The sequence below is a fragment of the Myodes glareolus genome, chromosome 6 (assembly GCF_982192425.1).
Source record: "Myodes glareolus chromosome 6, mMyoGla1.1, whole genome shotgun sequence".
NCBI lineage: Eukaryota > Metazoa > Chordata > Mammalia > Rodentia > Cricetidae > Myodes > Myodes glareolus.
This window is the reverse complement of record NC_142031.1, coordinates 21,952,941-21,968,500: the sequence shown is the minus strand read 5'-3', so window position 1 is coordinate 21,968,500 and position 15,560 is coordinate 21,952,941. Positions and strand designations below refer to the sequence as shown.

Sequence of the window (15,560 nt, the reverse complement as noted above, 5' to 3'; positions counted from 1 at the left end):
TATCTCTCAGCCCTGACAGAATCTGTGTTATTTACACATTTCAACAGCAGCACATGGGCAGGTGACTCCATGGTGTGGAGGAGGAAACAGGCATCATTCCCCTTTTTCTCCCTGGATGCAGTGCACCCACAGGACTATGAGCTTCCAGCAGGCAATGCCATCTGCTGAGGGGTTTCCTTCTTCCATTCGACTCTCTACTTCCCTCCAGATCACAAGGTCAGGTCTTTGTCCTGAGCACCTGCCACTGTTTGAGGCCTATTTAGTGACGCCATAGATTTCAGGTTGGTAACTGTAGGATGACACAGTGTCTACATGGCTTCTCAGCTCCGTTCAGTACAAGGGACTCTAGCTCTGTTGTCCCGAGAAGCTGAAGCTCCACAGGCGACTCTAACAAGGAATATTCAGGATTCTTCTGGACAGCTTGTGCTCCAGGTGTGTTTTCTGCCATCTAAGCCTTTCCATCCACTTCCCCAAATGTGGCCTCTTCATACAGGACCTAATTTATGAATCCATGCCATTTCCTTATGTTCCACAGCATCAAGTCTCTCTAGAGGCATCTGGATGGACCAGGATGTAAAAGGAAATTTTAGGGCGTGGTACAGTTGGATCCCAGGGACACACACGGATGTTGCAACCTGGACTCTTGTGCGAAAGGCTATCTCATAAGTCCTTTTGCTGATAGTAAAGAATTGCTATCTTATCACCTGATCTTCTGTGCTGTGCTAGGTGCATATAAGTGTGACATGGAACAACTAGAAAGACAGGGAGGCAGCCTCTTTCAGCTAGTTTCTACAAAGGGTCCATAGTCACCAGAATGCTTTGCTTATGGATGATGCATTAGCCCAGATTTTCTGCATCCCTTCACATAGGCACCGTTGAATGGGCTGTAAAGGCTGGAGCTGGCAAGTGGTTCAAGGCTGTTGCTGTGCTTCTCCTGACAAGCTTGGGCTCACAGTCACATGAAATTGTGTCACTGTCCTTGGCCTTTTCTGCAGAAGGAAAGACTGTGAAGTTTCACCTCTGTACTCAGAAGGTTCTCAAGTGACTTCAAAGTGACGATCTTCTGAAGTCGTGATGCCATGAATATTGCTGAAGATCCCTGGCCCCTGAAAATGCCTGGGTTCCCTAAGTGATATACAGTTTTCAGAGCTTTAGTTGCTGAAGTGACCCTAAAAGTAGCACAGCCTGCACCCCATGCTACAGAGGATAATACTACCCTGGGGAGCTTGACAGTGTGATGTCTTTGTGTGCATGACTGTCTGTCTCTCTGTCTCTCTCTCTAAATTCAGGTGAATATAAAAAAGACCTGCATTTCACAAAATGATTGGAGAGAAACGTATTTTAAAACTAATTTTAAGTAACTGCTAGTGAAAGCATATATTTCATGTTTTTTAACTTTTAAAACTTTACCAGTGTGTACTTTATCTTCCATGAAATTTGTGTGTAAAACACATGCCTCCCCTTATGAGTGTGCAGAGGTCATAAGCTGACATTCAGGGTGAGTGTCAATGAGCATCATTATCCTTGTACCTGAAGGTAGATAGAGCCTTGATTACTGTTTCTTATCTTGGGATTACCATGGCACAAACTCAAGCCTATGGTCTGTGTGCTATAAGCTGCTATTTCACCTTATTGCTAGAACTGAACTTCTGTCCTATTCTCTTTTTTCCCTTGTCCATACTTCTCCCCAACCCCTGACTTCTCTTTGTTGAGACTGAGGTCAGGGACAAGCCCTTGTATTATAGAGAATTTCACAGTTCACAGGAGTAAAATTCAGTAGAACTTAAGACGCTCACTCTCTGGGACTGACAGCCATTTACCTTTTGAAAGACTAGATTTTTGTACTGATGCTATAGAATTTTTGTTTTAGGAAACCCAAATTATTAAATACTTTTACCAACTATCCATCTCTACCCTGAATTCTTAAATCATGTCCAGGGTTTATGAATTTTAATATTTATTCCTTTTGCTTTTTAAATATATTTCTTTGATATTTTGAGATTATAATTATGTGATTTCTCCCTTCCCTTTCCTCCTCCCAAACTCTTGCAAATAGTCCTCCTTGCTGTCTTTCATTTTCATGGCTTCTTTTTTCATTAATTGTTATTACATACATATCTATTCTTAAAGGCATAAATACAACCTGACTAGTCTGTATAATGTTACTTATGTGTTTGTTTTCAGGGCTAATCATTTGGTTTTGGACAACCATTTGGTGTGTTCTTCCCCGGAGAAGACTATTTCTCCTGCTCCTAGCATTCCTTAGTTTTCCATAATTCTCTGTGTAGGGCTGAGGAATGAACTTTCCTGTACTTTGACATGCCTAATTATGGTTGTTCTTGTTAAACTCATGGTTTGACAGTTATGTTGTTAAGATTTTATTGCTGTAGCATCTTAACACTACCAAGAGGCACAATCTCACAACACATTCCCGGATCCCCTGGCTTTTCAATCTTCCCACCCCTCCAAGCTCTGATCCCCTGGCTCTTTAATCTTTCCACTCCCTCTTCTCCCTGACCTCTTTGCTCTCTCCAACCCCTCTTCTGCAATGTTATCTGAGCCTTGTTTCAGGAGTTCTTTGGTGGATGGTTCCCACTGAGACTGAGATCCACAACTCTACATGTTGATCGGTCAAGGTTTTCTGTAATGGCCTCCGTCTGTTGCACAGAGAAGTTTTCTTGATGAGGGGTGAGAAGTACACTTATCTGCGGATATCAGAACAAATATTTAGAACATTGTAAACATCTTTGTTTCTTGTTAATTTATTACATTACAGTACCAAATGGTCTGAATAATTACAAAATTATTTCACCCCATACCCTTGATTTTTAGTTGATAATACTTTACTATGCTTCTTGGGATTTTTTTGCAGTATTTGCACCTCATGTATGACAGTTCATTAAAGGAAAGGATGAGTTATTATTACAAAGAATACTCACTGAGTTTTAGCACTTACTTTGCGCTGGCATTTCTGAGGTCAGGAGAAGTCTGGAGAACTCCCCGGCTCCCTGAAAGAGATGAAAACTTAAGACTCCCATGGAGCCAATCCTTCATGACTGGGTGGATACTTCTCATTTAACTATGACCTTAGGATAGGGTAGCCCTGAATCTATTATAATTTTAATTTTATTTACCACCCTGATTTTACATCTCAGAAGAGAAAAAAAGTAAGAGTATGTTCAAACTCTTTGGGATGGGAACTCTGCCCCAGCATTCTACTGTGTGCATTATTTTTGTCTTCTGTTTCAGGCTGGTAAAGAGCTGATCAGTCCTGAACAGAACTGCATTAACTCGCCCAGGCCACGTGTAGAGGCACTGTAAGAGAAATCCAGCAGCTGACATGCCTGTACCAGAAACACTTCCGTGGTTGGTGTATATACAACATCTTCTTCCATACTTAGGGTCTTCTTGACGCAGGCACACAACTGTTCATATGTTCCAGAGGAAGTGACGAGAGCTTGGCTTCAGAGTCACATTCTGAAGAAATGGCAGATGGTGGGTGGAACTTGATTCAGAGTTCAAACTGGTAATCATTTGTTCTTGAGATTTATGAACAAGATTTGGACTGGCAGTGAAGGAACAAAATAAGGAGGGCACTGAAATAAAGTGACCCAGTGCACGTGGACCCCACAGCACACTTTCTCTGGGAAGGCCATCTTCCGGGGTTTGTGCAATAGTCTCCACTAAAATCCAGCAAACAGGTAGAGCTATTGTTTGTCTGACAATCAAGATGATGCAGATGAAACCCAAGAAATATGCACCTCTGTCCCCAGAACTAACCAAAGACATGGACTGGGAGAGATAATGTTTCTTATAACTCATGGAAATGATTAATGTACAAGAAAGCTTATATTCTGAAGTAGCCCCACAATGGTACACAAATCCAGCCTTGATTGGGATGCATTAAGGCCATGAAGACAGTGAGGATGCTTTGAGGGGCTGTGAGCTGGGGCTGAGTTCTAATTGGATGGTGCTGAATTGGGATGAACTGACATCTTGGTGCCAGCTCTATGATGTTTGGCATTTGTGAACAAGGCAGTATTTGTGTATGGTATCTGTAAGGAAGAGTTTTCTTTTTTTCCACAGATTTTTACTATTTGCTCTCTATCCACCTACAATGAATAAAGTTAACACACTCCACACTAGCACATTCCTAAAAATCACCCTGTTCTCCGAAGTGAGTGTTGGGATCTCAGCTAATAGCATCCTCTTTCTTTTCCACCTCTGCATGCTCTTTGGTGGACACAGACCTAAGCCCATTGATCTCTTCATTGATTTCTTGTCCCTAATCCAACTAATGATGCTCATAACTATGGGACTCATAGCTGTGGACATGTTTATATCTCACGAGAGATGGGATTTCACCACATGCCAATCCCTTATCTATTTGCACAGGTTTTTGAGGGGCCTCTCCCTTTGTGCTACCTGCCTGCTGAGTGTCCTTTGGGCCATCACACTCAGCCCTAGAAGCTCCTGTTTGGGAAAGTTCAAACATAAATCTCCCTATCATGTCTCATGTGGCCTTCTTTTCCTCTGTATCCTCTATATGTCTCTTAGCAGTCACTTCTTAGTATCAATCACTGCCACCATCAATTTGACCTCAGAACACTTTATGTATGTTACTCAGTCTTGCTCACTTCTACCCATGAGCTACTCCCGACAAAGCGCAGTTTCCACACTGCTGGCCCTCAGGGAAGCCTTCCTGATCAGTCTCATGGCCCTCTCCAGCGGGTACATGCTCATTCTCCTGTGCAGGCACAAGAAGCTGTCCCGGCATCTTCGCATCACCAGCCTCTCTCCAAAAGCATCTCCAGAGCTAAGGGCCACCTGGACCATCCTGCTGCTCATGAGCTTCTTCGTGGTTTTCTACATTTTGGACATTGTTATCTTCCACTCAAGAATGAAGTTCAAGGATGGCTCAATATTCTACTGTATCCAGATTCTTGTGTCCCATAGCTATTCCACAGTCAGTCCTTTTGTGCTGATTAGTACTGAAAAGCGTATAATTAAGTTTTTGAGATCAATGTGTGGGAGGACAATAAATATTTGATTATTTAGTGATGGGTATTATCCCTTAATATAAACAATATGCTGTCATCAGAACTGTGAATTGTGGCATGGTGCCTTAAATTAAAATATGAAATCATCATTTTTCTGTTGAATCTGTTTACTATGTGTGGATGGCAGGTTATATAAAAAAAATTAAACTGTGTGGCCGTCAGATATCATGTGAAGTTTTTATTTCTCCATGGGTTTTCCAAGGAGACCTGTGAGGCGATTCTCACTTGATCTGAGTTAGCACGTTGCTTTTAAATTTTTAAACAAAAATTTCTTTTTAAGTTTTAACTCTGTGTGTGTGTGTGTGTGTGTGTGTGTGTGTGTGTGTGTGTGTCTACATGGATGCAGATGCTCATAGAGGTCAGGGTTATCAGATACTCTAGAGCCAGGGTTATGGGCCATTGTGGGCCACCCAGTGTAGGAGAAGGCAATCAAATTTGAGTCTTCTAGGAAGCAGTATCCTCGCCTGCTGAGCCATCTCTCTGGCACAGTCCAATACTTCAATATGTGAAGCTTATGCCATTTTCAATAATTCAGGTGCTGCAGTTGTTTATATTTTGGAAAGCTGAATAACGACATGTTGTCTTGAGAATAAATTATTACATGATCAAGAAAACACATACACGTTCTCTCTCTTTCTACTTCTCATTTGGACCTAGGGAGTTAAGTCCAGTGTTCCAATGTGGGTCTCTGTCTTTATCTCCATCCATCGCCAGATGAAGGTTCTATGGTGATATGCAAAATATTCGTCAGTATGGTTATGGGCCAAGGCCAGTTCAGGCACCCTCTCCTCTGCTGCCCAGAGTACAATTGGGAATCTCTCCTTGGACCTGGGAACCCCTCTAGAATCAAGTCTTTTGCAAACCTTAAAATGACTCCCTTAGTTGAGATATATACTTCCCTGCTCCCATATCCATCCTTCCTCCCTCCCCCCATCCCATTCCCCCAGGCTTTCCCCAATCCTCCCCTACTCCCTTCTCTCTAACCATCTCCCCTTCGTTCCACCCCTCCCCTCCCCCGTGCATCCCAAGGTTGCCTGGCAATCTTGTCTACTTCCAATGTCCAGGAGGATAACTATATGATTTTCTTCAGGTTCACCTTCTTATTCAGCTTCTCTAGGATCACGAATTATAGGCTCAAAGACCTTTAACTATGGCTAGAATCCACTTATGAGTGAGTACATACCATATTCCTCTTTTTGTGTCTGGGTTACCTCACTCAGTAAAGTGAGCAAGGAAGTCAGGATCAGAGGGAACCTTCATCTGACGATGGATGGAGATTGACACAGAGACCCACATTGGAGCACTGGACTGAGCCCCCAAGGTCCAAATGAGGAGCAGAAGGAGGGAGAACATGAACAAGGAAGTCAGGACCGCGAGGGGTGCGTTCACCCACTGATATAAGGGGACTGATCTAATGAGAGCTCACCAAGGCCAGCTGGACTGGGACTGAATGAGCATGCGATCTGAATGTGGCTGACACGGGGACTGTCTGAGAAGCCATTGATAATGGCACTGGGACTTGTTTCCTCTGCATGTACTGACTTTTTGGGATCCTAGTCTGTTTGGATGCTCAGCTTCCTAGACCTGGAGGGAGGGGGGAGGAACTTGAATTTCCCACAGGGCAGGAGACCCTGACTGCTCTTAGGACTGGAGAGGGAAGAGGAGAGGGAGTGGGGACAGTGGGAGGGTAGTAGTAGGAGGGGCGGAAGTGGAAATTTTTATAAATTAATAAAAAAAAATAAAAAAGAAAAAAGAAAACACATACACATGGAGAAAAAAACTATATGCAGACGACCATTCTGTTATTTGCACAATGATGTTCATATAACTGAATTTAAAATAGTCATAGTCAAAGGTAGGAGAGCCACTGTCTAGAGGTGCCAGGACATGGCTTCCCAATGCTAAAGAGTGTTAATCTTGATACACGAGGAACAGTTTCAACATCTTACCATGCCAATGAGAGACGCGAGTCCATATCTCAGTGAATTACTAACAAATAACAGAGCTTCAAGGAGTCAAGTTGATAGAGATAAAAGACAAAGTACTTTTTATAAGGTCAAAATATACAAATTTAAATAGTGAATTAAACATAGATAATTACATAGATAATTACTCAGCTGCAACATCAATACAAGTCAGTGAGAACTGTCAGATTCTAGTGTGCCAACATATTTGTATCTAGGACCTCTTCAGAGACACACTTCATGCAGGGGAATGCAAGCAGTCACACACAGCTAACACACTCAGAGGCACGCTTCACACAGATCAACACACTTAGACACAGCTCACAAAACTGAACACACTTAGAGGCACACATCATACAACCTAACACACACTCAGAGACATCCTTCACACAGGTGAACACACTTACCCAAACATTTCACACAGCTGAACATACTTAACCAAACATTTCACACAGCTGAACACACTTACCCAAACATTTCACACAGCTGAACACATTTACCCAAGAGGCACACATCACACAAGTGAACACACACTCAGTGAAACAATTCACACAGCTTTGCACACACTCAGAGGCACACTTCACCCAGCAAAAGTGTGAGGCATTGTCACAAACATGAACCCACTCACACCTAGAGTTGAGTGGGAAGAGAAAGACTGGAGGTCTGTTCTATGTCCTGTCTACACTTTGAGTGAGTCACAGCGTCCGGACCAGCCTGCGTGTTACCCGATGGAATGGTGTTTAGCCAGGTGATGCGAGAGAACGTTTAAAATATCAAGAGTGTGGTTGACTAGAAAGAAACCACACAACAGTAAGATGCATAAAACACGTGAGCAGAGGGGCCTGGTGGTGCAAGTCTGCAGCCCTGAAGTGGACACAGGAGGGTAGTGAGAGCAAGGACAGCATGAGAGATAGGAGTGAGCCCAGGCCAGCACACAGCAGCAACAAAACCAAAACCAAAAATAAAGAATATTTTTATTAAAAAAATACCAAAATAAACATATGGAAACTATGCAAGGGAAAGGTTTAGTATTACTTCATGCCCCTGGGTGAAGAACATGAAACATACAATGAGACACCACAATGGCACATCAGAGCAGCACCGACACTGTCTGATGTAATGGCAAATGCTAGGAGCTTTGGGGAAACGTATGGGAATTTCAGAGTCACAGACAGCTCATGAGAGCATCCAAACCTCTCATCCTAATGCAGAGAAACTAAAAAGTCTGAAATTGGTAGAGACCAATTACATATGAAGTTTGTATGAGCAAAGTTTGGGTCGCCTATGTGATGTGACCCTCGCATTCCTCTGACAGATGTGTCGTGGGAGATTATGAGGAAAGTTTGAGCCCAGCACCCACCCCACCAACCTCAGTTTGAAGTTTTCTAGGATGCAATGTAGTAAAACTAACAGACAGACAAAATTCCCACCAGGGATGCCATGTCTCTCAGGGCCCCAACAGGATCTTAGTCACACACAGGCATTAGAATTACAGGTTTCAGAGAAGCATTAAAGGCACCAGTAACCCAAGCCTGTGCAGATCTCCTCAGGCAGAGACCTCCCCTGTCATGTCCATCTGGGTAAGTGCTCTGCACACAGTGCAGACTCGGAAAGTGGCCGGGTCCCAGGCAGGCTATAGAGTAGGAGCAGCAGGGCTCAGGGAGGTTTTCAGCATCTGCAGGAGATGCTGAGCTCTGGCAGCCCCTCAGCACAGAGGACTGTGTACTGCAGGAATGAGGAATTTGCAGCGAAGGATGTTTGTTTCTGTAATTTGGAATCTTCCAATTACATTGCATTAATCTTAAGCCTGTATTCTTTTTTTGATTGCAAAATTACACATTGACTAGCTGGGTCATCATTCATGTTAAATGAGTGTACTTTTAATATCTACAATAAGAGACTCGATGTTTTCTTTTCACATTTCAATTACAAACCCTCTTAGCTTCTGTGGTTGTCATATCCCAAATATGAGTATTGTAAGTGACTTCTGTAGATAGGGTAATTAAAAATAATTTCACGATCTTTTGAAATGAGTTCCACCCCAATTTCATCTCTTAGAGAATATTGTCTCACTACTGCAAAGTATATAACCAAGTTTTCTCATATATTTTTTCTCATATATTTTCCTCAGTTGACCTTCAGTTGCCAACTGGTGGTGTTGGTCCCTACCCACACTTTAGAAGTTAAGAAATATCAGTGGAGGAGACCATGGAGAAGAAACTGCAGACAACAAACTATACCACACCCAGAGAATAGGTTGGTCTCTCTGGACCCTGAGGAACCAGGACCTGGTAAGTGCAAAGCTTGGGGGAGACAATCTTTATGTTTTATTAACTGAAATAAAAATCCCTTCCAATTCCTCTGCTAGGGGAAATTCATGCCCCTTCCTCTCTTCAGAGAAGTCAATGGGACAGACTATCTCATTCATTTACTTTGCTCTGTGGATAGCTTTCATATTTTTCCAAACTGCACCGTTTTCTAGAGAGATAAACTCAAACTTCCCTACTTTTATTGTTACTCACAGTGCATGTGAAAAGAAGGGCAAAGCCACTTATGGAGAAAGCCAGTCTCAGCTGTGACTGTGTGGGGAGGGTCAGGACGGCAGGTTCTTCTGCAGCCCATGTGAGTTTCCCAGAGCTGAAAGTGGCATCTGTGGCCAAGCTCTGCAGATTTCTCTCTCATCTTAAAGGAAAGCTGCTCTACTTCAGTTTCTGGAGGAGTATGCAAACGCTAAGTGAACATTCTGGCTGCAGGTTTGAGCCCCGGAAAGGCCTGTAATCATTTCAATTACAAAAATAAATGTGAGGTCTAATTTTGGCAGTTTTTCAGAAATAGTTGTCATTTCTTAGCCCAAATATTCCTTGTGATTTTGCTCATCCTATTACTGATTTTGATTTACTTCATGGCCTCTCTGAACACAGAGCTGGCATCTGCTTGGTGATGGTTTGCCTTTCCTGATGCACCAACCTCTCTCTAGTGTAGTTCCAGCTTTGCAGGTCAAACTGTGCACCACACAGAGGACACTGCTCTCCCCTCTTCCTAAGCCCACATGTAGGAGGCAGGAGCAGTTTCCCTGTCTTGACCACCCCATACATTTTGTATTGTCTCACAGCAGGGCTGAGAATGATGACCACATTCTAAAGGTGTGTTGCTGGATTTTGATCATAGTGTAAACCTGAGATTGTGTTAATTAAATGAAAACCTGAAGTCAGGAGGTGGAACCATTGGCTAGTTAACAAGAATTAGCCATAGAGCGTAAGAGGGTGGGAATTTGTAAAATCAGATGATTTAAATTTAGATTAAAAACGGGAAAGGTGAACTGTATGAAGATGGCAAAATCAAGGGCATATTTCATAAAAATAAATGTGGACAACTATCTCTCAGCCCTGACATAAACCATGCTCTGTTTGCTTTCAATACCAGATGATGGGTGTGCTGTTTATATGCTATAGAGAAGGAAGCAGCCATTACTCCTGACTGTCTTCTCTCTGGATGCAGTGCACGCACAGGGCCTGCATCCACTAGGGACTGCAAAGGTTTTTTCTTTCTTTTCCACTCTCTACTTCCCTCCTGATCACAAGTTCAGGTCATTGTTCTGACCTCTGGTCACTGGTTTAAGTACTATTTAATGATGTGATTGATCTCAGGCTGTCTATGATTTGGGTAAAGACAGAATGATGCAGTATCTACAGTCATGGCTTCCTGGCTCTGTGCAGTACAGAGAAGGGGTTCTAGCTCTGTTACCCTGGGCAGTTGAAGCCTTCACAATCGTTTCTAGCAGAAAATGCTCAGGATCCTTCTGGACATTTCTTCATCCTGGTGTGGTTTTTTCTTCTCTTTTGTCCTTTAAGCCTATCCATTTTCTTCCCCAATGTGGCCTCTTTCATGGTACCTATTTCACAAAGCCCCATGATTTCTCTGTTACTTAAGCTCTTAAATTCAGAGTACCAATCCTTTCTCTTGCATTATAAAGAGACCTTCACAGGGCCATCACAGCATATTCCCTCCCAAGTTCTATGCTTACAAGTGCCTCTTAAATCACCTTGCTGAGGTCATAGAATATCTGCTGTGTCTGCTGACCACAAAGACCATGCTGAGCTGGACAGATGTGAACTGAAGTGCCTGATCTGGGAGCATAGGACAGGCTATGAGAGTTTGTTTCCTGAAGGATGCACAATTCAGAGAATTCTTTCTATGTCAGTGACACATTAGCCAAGACGGCAGCATCTTTCTTTGCAGAACTTATTTTGTAATATGTAAAGAATTTGATACCATGTATGCTTTTATATAGAAATTGAATGGATGCAATTGGATGTCCTGTAAAATGTGGACGTAGTGTGTAACTAGAGGGAGTTGTGTGTCACTTGGCAAACTGGTACCCATCTTTATAGGAAATCATGTCCCCTGTGCTTTGTAGAATGGAAGAGAACTTTCTCTTGGTGCTGTGGAATTCCACCTCCAGAAAAGCTCTTCCAGTTGTTTCAAAGCAGGGTTCTCTGAAGTCAAGATGGTGAGAATATCACTGAGGGTTCAAGGCTTCTGCACCTACCTTGCTTTCTGAAGAACTTAAGGTTTCAGAGCTGTGGTTTCTGAAGTGACAATGAACATGAGGTTTTATAGGTAATGAGACACAGCACACAGGAGTTTGACAATGAGATATCTGTGTAAGAATAAAGGTTCCATCTCTCCCTTTCTCTTTATCTCTCTTCTCTCTTCTCTTTGCTCTTCTTTTTATGAACTAAAAAGAGCTAAGTAAAAACTTGGTATTCTACAGTTATAACACGCTACATGCCAAGGCTAAAATGTATGTTTCAGATTATCTTGGCTTTATATTTTTATTTTATTTATTTATTTGTTTTGTTTATGTATGTGTTGTAAATAAATGAATGTTTTGCCTGCATGTACATCTGCACATCAGAAACAGGTATCAGATCCCATGGGGCTACAACTAAAGACAGTTGTGAGCCACTATGTGGCTACTGGAAATTGAACTCACGACGTCTGTTAGAGCAACCATTGCTCTTAACCATTGAACAATCTCTACAACTCAGATTTTAGCTTATTTTTAATTGTGTGTGTGTGTGTGTGTGTGTGTGTGTGTGTGTGTGTTCACACATGTGTGCAGATGTACACTGAGTCCACAGTCGGGCATCAGATCCCCTGGACCTGGAGTGAGTCAGAAGCAGTGGAAGTTTCTTGATGGAGATACAGGGGACTAATCCTGTGTTCTCTGCGAGAGCAGTATGTGCTCTTCACTGCTGAGCCTTCTCTGCCTCACGTGCTAGTCTTTTTAGTCTTTTTATGTGGGTGTTGAGACCCACACTCATATCTTGTGTGTGAGTTCAACAAGTGCTCTTATCCTTGGCGCCATTCCCTGGCCCCTTCAAGCTCGTCATTTACAGTGTTTCAGTGCATGCGTTATTTAACATGAACTGCATGTATTTCAACACACAAACACACACATACACACGCTTACATACACAGCATTTAATTTGTAAGTCTACAGAGGTCATCTTGGACAGGTGACAGTGTGTTACATGGAACATGGAAACTCATAGAACCTTTACTGCCACTACACTGTGATTTCCTCAGGATCCTCAAAAGAGAATCCATTCTGAACACAATACATGTGTGAAGAAAATTATTTTTTTCTCTTTACTTTGGGAAAATTGATCTTTCTCTTCCTTCCCTTCTTCCCTATTGACTGGAACCTGAGAAATACCTTTATATGTTTTAGGGACATTCAGAATTAAATGGAAATAATTTAATAAAACTATTCACCCAAGATACTATTGCTATATAGAATACCCACTCTATTTATCTGGCAAATCGATTAACTCCTCTTGTGATATTATAGAATTTTTATATTTGGATATTGTCTTTAAAAATATTTTCACCAATTACTCATCACAATTCTGAATTATTAATTGAATACGTATGTTTATGGATTTGAATATGTTTTCTTCCCCTTAATACAAGATGCTATGGTCATATGGTCTAAATTATTATACAATAGCTTCATCTATTAACCTTAATTCTAAAATGATATTTCTCTTAATGCCATTTCACTTTGTAAAAACATGAAATGTTAGTGCTCTCATGTGTGCTAGAAAAACATTGTAGAGTTGGTTCTCTCTCTACCTTCCCATGGGTGCTGAGAATTGACTCAGATTCAAGCTTTCATATCCACCGTCTAAATTTGTGATCCTCCTGTCTCCACCCCTTAACACTAACCTACCAGCGTGCACCACCACACATGTCTTTGTTGGTTGCATCACCTTCTTTGTATGGATGATGCTACATGTAATCAAGCAAATATGTTTTATTACAGACATTCTTCCAACAGACCATTTTACAAACTTTCTGTTAGAAATTTTAGACTCAAGACCTTTGAGTCTGGAGAAATAACAGCACTCACTTGCAGGAGAGATGACGTCAGAATCCTAAGGAGTTCACCTTTCATGTTGGCTTGGGTGCTTTTCCTTTCTCTGGAACCACATGATGGAATGACCCTGAAGCTACTACAATGGTACTTCTGTTTGAATTCACATAGAGTCAATCTGAATTCTCATACTAAAAGAGAAAAAAATTAGAACCTGTGTTTGGCTAATATTTGGTAGCGACCAAAAGCTTGCTTGTGCTGAAACATGGTCAGAGAAACAGCAGGATTCAAAAAAGGAAAGTACATTGGAGCTCTGTAGAGGTTTGTGCAGATGTTACATTGCCCTCGCTTTCTTCCCTCATTTCTATCTTTTTCATTTCAGGAACGGACAGAGCTGAACAGTCATTAACAGAGCTGCATTAACTCTCCATTACTACACACATAAGGCATACATGAGAAAGACATCAGTGCTGGACACACTTCATGACTGGTGTTTAGACTTCATTGCATGTCATTCATGATGTATTCCAGACACAGAAACATGGCTGTCCACACGATCAATAAGAGGAGACTGGAACTTACCCTCAGAGTCCTCAAAGCTATGCTCTGAGACATTGGCAGGTCACTGAGAGAATTTGAAATAGTCTATTAGGGATCACAATTCTCAACATTTGTAATAAAACTTTATTAAGAATATTTGGTAGGACAGGAACAGAACAAAGAGGGCACTGCAATAATTGACCAAGTCCATGTCAAGCCCATGGGCATTCTGTCCTCAGGTAGGTTGCGTTTCTAGTTCATGCAGTCTTCCTAATTCAGGTTCAACACAAACAGCTGCTTGTGTCCCAGAGGATGAGAACTCTGCACGGGAGAATACGACAGTTCATAAGGACGCTCTCACAGCAGCAGTGGGAACGGCAGTGTGCTCTGTGATGCACAGTTGTTGGTTTACATGAATGCCCATGTGCAAGGGAGCCTCACAAAGGACAGAGAACCATGACACTGGGAAAGCACTAGGACAACGGGGACAAAGGGTGTCTTCTGAGGTTGAGGTGCGCTGACGTAGAGGATTCCAATGGAGAAGGATGAACTGAGCTCAACTGGTTATGCATTCCCAAGGTGATAGCTTTGGTTAAGATTCACGGTCCAGGCTATCTGGGATGAGGGGTCTCTTGCTTTTTCCCACAAGGTTTACTCTGTGCTTCTAGACCACATAATATGAATCAGAAGAGCAAGCTGTACACTTATACTAACATTAGAAACACCTTCTTCTCTGAGATAAGCATTGGGATCTCAGGCAACAGTGTCCTTCTCCTCTTCCATGTCCTCACACTCAGTAGTGAGCGCAAGCCCAGACTCACTGACTTGCCCATTGGCTTCTTGGCTGTAATCCACCTACTGATGCTGCTGGTTGCAAGCATCATAGCTACTGATATTTTCATGTTTCATCAAGGATGGGACGACATCACATGTAAATCTCTTATCGTCGCCTCCAGATTTTTGAGGGGTCTTTCTGTTTGTGCCACCTGCTTGCTGAGTGTGTTCCAGGTCATCACTCTCAGCCCCAGAAACTCCTGTTTAGCAAAGTTCAAAAGAAAATTATCCCCATGTCACAACTTGTGGTCCTTGTTTGCCCTTTGTTCTGTCTATTCATCCATTTCTACTAACCTTTTCATGTCCATGGTTAAGACCCCTAATGTGACCTCAGACCACCTATTGTATGTTTCTGAATCCTGCTCTCTTGTACATTTCTTTTCCCCAATGAAATATGTAATGCCTACTTTGTTCATCTTCAGGGAAGTTTTCGTTATGGGTATCATGGTCCTCTCCAGCGGGTATATGTTATTTCTCCTGTGTAAGCACAAGAAGCAGGTCCAGCATCTTCACAGCTATAGCCTCTCTTCGAAAGCATCACCAGAGCAGAGGGCCTCCCGGACCATCCTGCTGCTCTTGTGCTTCTTTGTGCTCATGTGTATCTTGGATAGCTTTATGATATTCTCAAGGCATATGTTCAAAGATGATCCAATATTCTACCTTATCCTGATGCTTGTGAGCCATAGCTATGCCTCAGTCAGTCCTTTTGTGTTCATCAGCACTGAAAAGGATCTAATTGGCCTTTTCTTGTCTATGTGTGAGAGGACCGTGACTACCTGA

The 15,560-nt window shown here is 42.3% G+C and overlaps 2 protein-coding genes across 2 annotated transcripts; both read left to right on the top strand.

Annotated features, from left to right (window-relative positions):
• Positions 1–4,093: 4,093 nt before the first annotated feature.
• On the top strand, positions 4,094–5,050 carry LOC125388502 (vomeronasal type-1 receptor 44-like). The gene has a single exon (XM_048416622.3). It carries the CDS (start codon positions 4,118–4,120, stop codon positions 5,048–5,050), a length of 933 nt encoding a protein of 310 aa, XP_048272579.3. The 5' UTR covers positions 4,094–4,117.
• Positions 5,051–14,624: 9,574 nt separating this feature from the next.
• Positions 14,625–15,560, top strand: LOC125388414 (vomeronasal type-1 receptor 48-like). Its single transcript, XM_048416470.1, has one exon. The coding sequence runs from the start codon at positions 14,625–14,627 to the stop codon at positions 15,558–15,560; it is 936 nt and encodes a 311-aa protein (XP_048272427.1).